The following is a 10747-nucleotide window of genomic DNA, read 5'->3' as shown; positions in this document are numbered from 1 at the left end:
ATTCTGCACAGTTTGTCATAATTTTCGCGTTTTAACACCGAACTTTCCTGCGCTTTTGGCAAGTGGCCGGCGCGCGTGGCCTCTCCTGGCTGACGTCACTGCTGTCGGAATGGCCAAGGCGGCTGTATTTAAAGTGTATCAGAATACTGTTGAGCAGGCTGAGCGGCACAGTATTCAAGTAGCTGCAGCACAAAACAACGAAAAGTAGTACTCTGTACCAGAGTCCTTCCGTAAAAAAAAAAAAACACAGACTCTGTCTGTACGAAGTGACAGGCAAGGAGGACATCGAGGCAGCCTACTAGATATAAGGAAATAGAAATGCCAAATTAGTGTGCCAGCCATGATTACAGTATACGAGATCTGGAAAATATGTTTTTTATCAATAGAATTCATGTTGAATACAATAAAAAAGAATTTTTTTTTTTCGTCTGAGTCTAATGAATTAGTGGCATTCTGTTTTACTGATTACCAATGAGGTTCTCAGCTTAGTAGTGGACCTGTGTTTGTGGCAATCTTTTGTTTATTGCACAGAAAGTATTGCTTCCCAGTTTTTCTCCAAAATGCTGAAGGGCTGTCCCAATTTCACGGCAGGTGGGTTATTGTACAAGACCAATCTGTGCAACAGACAAAAGGATCACCCATTGCATGACTCGATCATCGCTCTGCGCGTAGCTGGCGCCGATGGTAATGAGCAGGCCCCGTCTGCGTGTCAGGTTTGGTGTGTTTTGCCACCTGTCAAAGCACCTGCAATCTGGAGGGTCCACCCTCTGCCGTCTGTTGCTTTTGTTTGCGATGGTTTCTCGGCTTTCCGAGTGTCGCATGGCTGCTAGCTGTGAATAGATCTGCACGTCAATTTGGCACCACACCCTAACTTTAGTCGCTGACGCCCGATGAAGCAGCGTGGATTAGGCCTAATAGCTGAGGCAGTGTTGACGAAAATTCGCTGCTGGCCGATGTGGTAATGAGCTGCAAGCATTCACAGAACGCGTGCCGCTATGTTTGTACAGGTGGCTCATCAGTGATCAAACCCAAGATGACGCATGCAGGTTAGATTGATGGCTCTCGATGTGTCATGAAGTCTGTCGGCGCACATATTCAACACGACCTACCTGCCTATCGGCAATTTAAAAGTTGGGGTTGGGTATGTCAAAAAGGGTAGCTGGCCCATGCCGCGTCGTCCAACTCATCCACGCTAAGGACGTTGTTGAACGGAGGAATATGTTCTGCTCGAGAATGAGTAGTGCTGAGTTTATTTACAGGATCTACATGTAGAGTGGAGAATGTTACGTCTCATCAGTCTAGCATGACTGAATTGAAGCACACTGAGGAGCCAAAAAAGTCCGCTTAAAGGGCCCTTCACCAGGTCTGGCCATTTGAACTGACAAGCGCAGAGCATACATTGCACAATAACAATCTAACAAACTATTAATAACAAACTATTACATCGCTACGCGCCGCGGAAAGATGAAATTTCAATCCAAACTTCGTTTCCCTCTTCACTCACGACCGCAGCACTGCAAGCCAGACGGTGACGTAATCATACTCCTGCGCCTGCGTAATCGTGTCCGGAAATGCAAAGCGCAGAAAAAAAAAAATGCGAGGAGAAAAAAAAAATGAAGGCGGGGCCTGTGACATATGCGTCATGTGATCCTCAAGGTCTGGTAGGGAAGATCGCAGGGAAGGAATTTCGCTTGCGAAGGCTAGACAGGGTGAGTGGAGAGAGTCTTGCTTGGCAGTGAAGCCCGCCTGCTGAAATCATGCTTTCGCGGCACTGAAGTGTTTCTATCTCGGATACATTAATGAGCCAATTTGGAAAATTTTTGCGGCAGAACACTCCCTAGAGGACACGTAACAACTTGCAGCGTATAACCAATCTTTGCTATGGGGCCTGGTGAGGGGCCCTTTAAGTCACCTTTGTCCTTCCTAACAACTTCCAGCGTATGACCAAAATTTGCTATGGGGCCTGGTGAGGGGCCCTTCAAGTAACCTTTGTCCTTCCTAGATCCCCAGGCCAGGGAAATCTGCTGTCTCCCTCTTTGTCCAATCAGATCGTCCAAAGTTGCTAAAGGAGCTTTGAGGGCGAGAGTTCACACAATCACTCTCGCATCTTTGTTCACTGAGCACAAAGAAAGGAGGGGAGCTTCGTAGTCAAAGATTGTCATGCTTGACTCAAACTAGTGCGTCTTGGTTTCTGGGATGATTTCACAATTATCCAGCTACCACATCTGTTAAACAATTTGACGATTACCGGAGTCTGTGGGGAAATGCTGCTGAATACCCTTTTCCAGGAGTTTTCTTGCGACAGCAAATCAACAAATACTCCAAATGCCTCACCTTGCTATCGCCACACGTCTGTCCGAGGGGTTGACGCATTGTTAGCTTCACGAAGCCATTCGACGCAATGGTGCAGGAGAGGCTAGAAGGTCACTACCCCCGCTGGCCGATTGTAACAGCGGCTAATCAGCCAGAGCTTTGACCATGTTTTTGCACTTCACGAAATACGTGCTGCTTTTGCTGATGCTCCCTCTGTCCGCATCGCATTATCATTTCTATCAGTCCTGTCGACCAAAACAAACCTTGAGAGATGGCCCCGGCCGATGCGGGGCCCTTTTGCAAATTGCGGCATTCTGGCACTGTTGTGTGCAATACCCGCATCAGGCCAATGCCCGGAGCGCTCGCAGTGACAAGGCCCGCTACCGCGTCAGGGGAGGCAGCCCGTCTGTAGCGCACCGAAAACGAAGTGAAACTCGATCTCGCTTGGACGGCATCAAGGCTTGGCATGCATGAGCTCGGTGCTCCGCGGCGCATGCAACATTTGTCTCTGTGCGGGTATGTACACCGAATGTATTGAATATTCGAAAAATTGAATACGGTCAACTCTCGCTACAACGGACCCTGATAATCCGACAAAAAACCTCTGTTTTATCTGAAGTCTGTAATATCTGAGGCACCTCACTTCTGAAACTTTCGTCACGATGTACAACTTTATTGCAAAAAGTGAGTAACGGGCGTTCAAAGTAAAAAAAGAAAATCGCAGTTTCACCTGAAAGGCGAAGCATCGATTGCGATACCAAATTAAGCAAGATAAGCGCAGCAGTAGAAGCAGCAGCGAGCAAATTAACCTTCATGCTGTCTCTCGCTTCCATGCTAACTAAACGTCGAAACCACAGCGCATAAAAAGCTACCAGCACTGGGCACACTGTCCACATCACAGATCACTTTCAAGATACGGCGCTCGTGCAGGTGTGCACTTTGTCCCCATTGCAGATCGCTTTCAAGATACAGCGCCTGCACGGGCGAGCACTTTGTCCACATTACAGATCGCTTTCAAGATATGGTGGCTGCACCATAAGCAGCAGCCACCGGAGTTGAACCCCTTCTCTCTCTCGCCTACCCTCCCCCCGCCACCTCCCTGTGCCTCGCGTGCGAAAGACAGCGTGTTTCCGCCCAGCCTTCCTCCCTTGCACGCACAATATTGAGCCGCGATCGTCGGCTGACCCTCGCAAGTCAGTTGTCAGCCCATGTTGATATGGCAAACATATGTTTTAATGCAATAGCATTAAGGCCCCGCATCGCAGAAAATGTGGCGTCGGACATAATTTTGGCAAAAAGATTTTCGAACCACCCATACCCACCCACTGGACCATGGATCACCAGTGAACATTCAAAGGACATCTTACAACGGATATTTTGGCGTCTGTCGGATATCCACAGAAGTCCCAGTGATGTACTACGGATGTCTGCAGGATTGTGCGACACAGAAGAATAGCACATCCAAAAAACGTCTATCGTACATCAACATTGGATATTCTAATGTATACAGGAAGTTTGAAGATAACTCATTAGACTACCTATGTCTTACAGATGTCCAGCCGAGATCTGAAACGGAACATTCGAATGTTCCTTTGTGCTCGCTATTTTAATGGGACAGCATTAAGGGCACCGTCCTGTATCCTGCAATCAGTGTTGGATGTCGTTTCTACAAAAAGATTTTCGAATCAGCCAGGCCCCCCATGTGGTGCAAGGAAGCTACTGCACTAATTGAATCTGTCAAGCTAAAAAACGCAGAAAATCGTAAAGTATGACTTACACACAATCCGCAGACATGATAGCGTCGAATTGTAATTTAATTACTATACGAGAAAAGATATTTCCGTTATGCAAAAACTCAAAGAAACCCCTTTTCCAGTGTTTCTGCCATTCCTAGACCAGCCACGGCGTGCGCCATTTGCGCGCGTCTCCGCATGAGTATGTTGGGGACCACGGAGCAGCACGCCCGGTTCCTTGCAATACCTCCAGATGGCGCTCGTCTCCACCGCATTGCAGCTCATACAAGAAGCTGCGCTTCTACTAGAAAGCCTGCCTTTGAGCATGCCATTCGGTGCCAGTGTTTCCTAGTAAACATTACAGTTACATATGCTCCAGTTGCCAGGAAGCGCGAGAAGCGGTCACGGATATTTGAATGCTATCGCGTTCCGATTTTGAAAAAAAAAAGTGCCGCTCATTTTCTCCGCTGTAGCCGATAGTCCATTGTGGCACAGTCCATTAAAAGCAAACTTCGTTGCATTAAAAGAATAGATAGAACAAACCAAGGCTGAAACATGGTCCATTATATCCGAAAGTCTATTGTACCCGGGTCTGCGCAGACTAGAGGGTAGACTGTAGAGCGCAGGCTGTAGCAGATATTCGGTTCGCGAGTCGAATTGTTCGAATGTTCGCTATTTGATTCAATGTTCACACAACCCTACTAATTGCATTCGTAACGAGGCACTTGAGGCCTCAAGAATACTTCGTTATACAGGTCACTTCATTGTAAAGATTGTGCACCATAGTGTTAGCGGCAGAGTAGGCTGAGCACATTCAGGAAAAGGAAGGCTTCCAATGAGAATTGAAAATTTACTTGGTGAAAGTTAATCATTTTTTAACTGTGCATTTCGTCCTACGGATTGTGCAACAGCAGCCGACCTAATGACGTCAAAGTTCATGACATAATACATGGCAAAACCTGGCAGATATGTCAGCTATAGATGCAGAGCATGGAATGCCAATGTTGCTTTGCTGGTGGTTTCTACAGCTAGTTTCCATAGCTTGCCGAGCAGAAGCGGGAAGATTGCTATAGCTGCCGGTAGGGCACAGCTGTGCCACTTTTCGAAGTGTTCTACCATTAGACCCACTGGGTTTTTCTGCTTTTCTGCGCTTGGTGTGTGTGTGTGTGCATAGTATGAAGAGGGTATCATATCTACTGCCAAGCATGGACCCTCCCGTGCGGTCACCATTGTAGTGTCAACCAGCAGCTGAGTGGCAGCTGTGGAGCACAGTGGGAGCATCAACGGGTGTTCCTTGTAAAGCAACTAATCAGCTTCGGGGACTGCTAAATTATTTCATTGTACAGGCAAATTTGTTGTCGTGGTTTTCACTGTGGAGGCACTCACAATACATGTGAAGGATGGGCATTCGGACAAAACATACTGAATCTGTTATTAGATTGTTTAGTTGTAGAGGCGTTCGACTATGTCATAACGGAGCCAATGATAACATGGCAAGTTTTGAGAACATTTACTGCGTGGGAGTTAAATAGTCTGCAGTGTCATGCTGGGGTATTGGCATGAAATTCAGGAATTGAAGTTTAGGCGATATAACCGCCTGCTGCAAAAAATAACAAAAATTGAGTTTCGAAAGAATACTGTGTCAGTGTGAAGTGCTTTAGTGTTTCCCTTTAGTGCTTGCTCCTTTGTGGTGTGCATTTCTTGCTTATCATGATTTCACATGCAAAAAAAAAAAATTTTAAATGTCTGTTAGCAAGCCCTAAGGGTTCACGTATACCAACAAAGAACAAGCTAACAAATTTTATGTGGTTCCTTTGCCAAAGACAAAGAGCATAAAATGAGACGGCGACAACAACAACAACAAAAAAGCCTAGATGCCCGTTTACTGAAGCTTCAAGATTTTCTTGAGTGTTTTTTTGGAGTGGCGTCGCCATTTAGCCCAGATGATTTCCTCTTCTTGGATTTCGCAGACTTAACACTCGTGTTCCCACTGCTCGTCTGAACTCTGCCAAGAAGAAGAAAGATTCTGCATTATAACTTTTCCTGCGCACATTTTTGCACTGCAACAGCAACTATACAGTCACCCATTAAAAAAGCAGTGAAAGCAATTGTTGAGGAAAATGTAAACCAGATAAGATTTGATGGCTTAGGTAGAATAAACCTCTCTTTAAATTATGCTGTGGAGGCATTACTGGGTATCACAAATGCAGTGTTTTCAGCTAGCACATTTGACTCGACTCTAAAACTTAGCAAAGTAACACCGATACTTGGAAAAGAAAAATTTAGCTGCTAGCTAACTAATGTACTAACTAACTAACTACTGCTAACTAACTCTATACTACTGCTTTCTGCAGTTTCCAAGGTAACTGGAAAACTGCTTTGCACAATGAAGAAGAGAGAGAAAGAACATTTGTTAAAACACAGGGACACAGCAAATGAGTATATAAAAGAAAAAAGCACTGAATTAGCCCTACTAGTATTGAGTGAACATATTGGATTCTGTGTTTAAAATTTAACAGAAGCATTTCATGTCATAAATCACAGTGCTACTCCTAACAAGTTAGATGCTGTGAATTGGCAAACGTATAGTAGAAGTTATAGAATAATACAGGGGCTGCACAAAAACCTACTCTTGGTCCTTTTTTGTTTATATTGTATGTAAATTACCTTGCATCCAACTTTCTATAATGTGTCCTATATGCAGATGACTCCAATGTGAAACAGCTGGTTAAATGATGAACACAAGAATAATAACCAAACTCTTAGCTGGCTTTCACTTGTTACTTGAGGAAAATTTCCGAAAATAAGGATAAGCTTTTTTTTTTATTCCTTGAACTTGCTCTTTACTAAATCCAAAGAGCTCCTCTTGAGTAATCCTCCTGAAAGCTAGCCATACTAAATTCTTAGGATTAGTTATCCATGCACGTGAAGTAATGATGATTTACAACATGCAACAAGCACTCCTACGCACGTGCAGTGCACCATGGTGTCATGTTCAGCCAATGCGGGCTATTAGGATTAGTGTTCCATAGACCGTTCTGCAGTGCGAGCGTTTTGCAACGTTCGGGAGAAAAAAATAAGCCAACTTTTGTGCGTTAAGCGCAGCCTTGGAAAAGTAAATAGGTAAGTTCCTGCTTTTTACAGTCTCTGGGAAACTGTCCAAGACGTGCGGGGACCTCGGATAAGCTTCACTCTGGCTTCACTTAGGCATGTCTTCTATTATGAATTAGCAGTACATCAAACTATTTTGCGATCCCCTTCCAGCTTGATACATCCAGAACCAACTGCATTCGGACCTTATGCAGGAGCGTCATCCACTTCGGGAACCTATGTTAACTGAATATTTCATAAACAAACTTCATAAACATTTGGGTTTTTCAGTGGTGCAGATCATTCTTTCTGCTGTGACTTTAGGGGAGCGAGCATGTTCAGAGGGTCCCTGTGGAACGAAATCTGCAAAACTTTTAAAGTAACAGTCGACATCTTTAGCATGAAATCTACTTTTAGTTTTTTTCACAAAATTAAAAATTTATTGGTTCTGACTGCAGTACTTTTCATATGGTTGGCAGGTCATGGTACAGTCGAACCTCGAAATAATGAGTGCGTATATAATGAGGTAAGACTGAAATGTTTCTCTCAATATCAACAGGTAATAAATACACGCCTATAAGAAATATTGGATACAACAAACTTATTTTGTGTCGCATGCAATTTTGTTATAACATAATGCAAATGCGCTTCCTGGGAGAGAATAATATTGAAAGATCGTCTCTGCTGTGACATCATAGAAATGACAAAATGCAATTGGCTGGTACATTTGTAAAAGTTCTCTCCAAGATAGACAGTGGTCTATTAACCATTGTACTCTTAGATTTCCACCAAATATAGCTGTATTACATAGGTGCTGGGAGAACTTACCCTTTGAGAAGGGCGCCAAGCTTCATCTTGAGTGGCTTTCTCTTGCCCATTTTAGTACTCCTCAGGGACACCAGTGACTGTTCAAGCCCAGTATTGCCTCTAATGGGACACTGCAAACGGCAAGAAGAAAAGCAAGCACACTTTAGTTTAATGGCTTCAATATCATGTACAGCCGTCTGAACATTGTGAAAAAAAAAATGCCACGGCAATATGAGTACGTACTCGGTAAAACAGCTTATCTCAATGCAGGTTTTGTTCCCACCACCAGTAACAGATTATGCAGGCACGCAATGTGTTCACATTACGTAAATCATACCTAGGCATGAACTGGTCAGATTGTATTGATGGCATTATACCCAACAGAAAGCTGTAGAAAAGTCTACAATTACTCGTTTCACTATACTATTTTGGTGTTTCCCAAACTGGCATTTCAACATCTTTTTTTCTTTAGCCATGTTTGTAATCCAGAAGTCCATGTTGCTTGGCTAGTCGGTTCATATTGCTCAGTAACTATAAATATTTATGGTCTACTGAGCTAACTTTGTCCTAGTGAAATATGTAGTACTATAAGTACGCTTCCAGGAAAAACATGGGGAATGCGGTAGATGGAAATTCAAGACAATGAGCAAAATGAGAACAAGGTGAAAGCAGGAGCCAACGTTTCGACAAGTGGACTTTTCTTCTTCAAGGCGACGTATGCTTTCCTCGCCACAGTATATATAGGCGGGGTTCTTCTAAAGGGGAGAGGGTGTAAGGCGGTTGGGTGCGGCAACAAGGGAAGGTGTGTTAGTGTGTCGAATTGAGAATAAAGGAATGCTGTGCACAAGGCCAAGGCCAGGGCCACCCCCCCCTCCTCCCCCCAAACCCTGTCTGTCAACCACGTGTCAACGCACGCGTGTCAACGGTGTCTGACACCTCGGCTGAAAAAAAAGGGGTTGGGGGGATACGCCAAGAACCCAAACTAAGTGTTGTTGCCTATAGCTTGAAATTTAGCATAGCGAATAGATTCTAAAGCTCCCTTTGAAACGATTATGCCTATTGGTTGCAATGTCTTGAACTTATGGATAAGGTATGATTATCTGTATTTTCTTGCTTGTTCAGAACGGAAATTTGACTGTAAGATGTAGCGTTTAAGTTCATCAAAGTTATGACCTGGTTGGTTGAAATTCTCGGCGATGGCTTTGGGAAGCTTTCTAGCTGTGTCCGCGTGATGTCTGGTTAATCTGACGTTCGTTGATTGTCCTTTTTCACCGATATATTGTTTCTTACAGAAGGAACATTCAAGCATATAAATCACATGAAGCGGTATGAGCCTTCGAATAGAAGATGAAGAAGCGCGGGAACCGTGGGGACAGAGGAAGAGAAGAGAGAAGTGAGAAATAAATGTAGACGAGATGGACGCCAGTTCCACAGCAATGTTTTAAGTCTACTGTGTCCTTTAAGTAGGAACGCTACAATATTTTGGCGCAGCCGACAACTGACTCCAACATGTGGGTGACATTTTTCCTCGAGGAGACCTCCGCAGAGAAGATCATCTTTTCGAGATACCAAGCTCAAGACGAACCAGCGGTGGAACTACCTCGCGAACTCAACTCGGCAGACCTCGTGAACCTGGTTTTAGAGAAGGCTTCCATAGACATTGCTGAACTACGTCGGAAGGGTGCGGTGAAAGTGAACTTGCGTCTGGCGATCTTCGACGAATTAGTTCTTGAACCCATGCGTCGAAAGGACTCTGCATCACGGTCTTCGACAGAAGAGGTGAGCCTCGTTTTGAAAGCTCTTCAGCTACAACAAGAACAGATGGCGCAACAAAACCAACTGGTGACGTCACTTATAAGCTCTCTAAACGCTGAGAAGCCGGCGACTAAATTTGTCGAACCCGATGCTTTTGACAGCAAGTCTTCAAGCCCAGAAAGTTGGCTTGAATTCTATGAATATGCGGCTGGGAAGAACAAATGGCACTCTAATGAGGAGAAAATTACCAACATGCGTAGTTATTTAAGAGGTGTTGCACGTAAGTGGTACGATCTGCACATTATTGAAGATGTTGGCAACTCTTGGCACCAGTGGAAGGAAAAATTCTTGAAGACATTCCGAAGCAACCCAGTGCAAAGATGGGACGCCGCACTCAATTTCAAATTCAAGCAGGGCTCCCCCATCAAGTATTTCTTTGAAAAACGCCGCCTTTTAAAGCTGGCTGAGCCTATGCTTCCTCCTTCTGCCATAGTAGCTCTAATAATGCACGGATTCCTCGCGGAAGTCCTGAAGCTAGCGCAAGCACGATCACCTAAAACTATAGACGGGCTCTTGGAGTGCCTTCACGACATACCATCTACTTCAGACGAAAATATAACCGCTGGCTCAAGCAGTCGCTTCAGACGGACAGGCGCGGATTGGTCAAGCCGTAATCCGCGAGAACCGAGCCGCCTTGCAGGCAGTACAGAGAGCTTGGGTTGGCGTGCTCCCAGAGGTCGAGTGAATAACGTCGACAACGACCCTGTCCCCATACTTTCAGACGCTCAAGAGTCTCCGACAACAAAAAACTAATAAACAAGGGTGATCAGTCCGACCCGATGACCACAACTGAGACTGTTTATTTAACTTGCTCTAGCTTACTTCACATTCCTGTCAAAGTGGGAAATAGACATATGATGGCTTTGGTTGACAGCGGTGCTTCTGTGTCTATAATAAATGCCAAGCTGGTAGATTCAAGTCACCTGCATAGTGGAAGAGTACTACGGGTGCAAGGGTACGATGGAAAAGTGACAATGCATAATCAGTGG

General features: G+C 44.7%; 1 protein-coding gene across 1 annotated transcript in view; it reads right to left on the bottom strand.

Moving 5' to 3' along the window:
* Positions 1-5902: 5902 nt before the first annotated feature.
* Positions 5903-10747, bottom strand: part of LOC135918894 (myb-binding protein 1A-like protein) — a 68468-nt gene continuing 63623 nt past the window's right edge. The window contains exons 30-31 of the mRNA XM_065452578.2: positions 7965-8074; positions 5903-6051 (exon numbers count right to left, since the gene is read on the bottom strand). Coding sequence (XP_065308650.1) covers positions 5940-6051; positions 7965-8074 — 222 coding nt within the window. The 3' untranslated portion in view covers positions 5903-5939. The remainder of the gene's footprint in view (positions 6052-7964; positions 8075-10747) is intronic.

The sequence above is a fragment of the Dermacentor albipictus genome, chromosome 2, assembly GCF_038994185.2.
Source record: "Dermacentor albipictus isolate Rhodes 1998 colony chromosome 2, USDA_Dalb.pri_finalv2, whole genome shotgun sequence".
Lineage (NCBI taxonomy): Eukaryota > Metazoa > Arthropoda > Arachnida > Ixodida > Ixodidae > Dermacentor > Dermacentor albipictus.
This window is presented reverse-complemented; position numbering and strand designations above follow the sequence as displayed.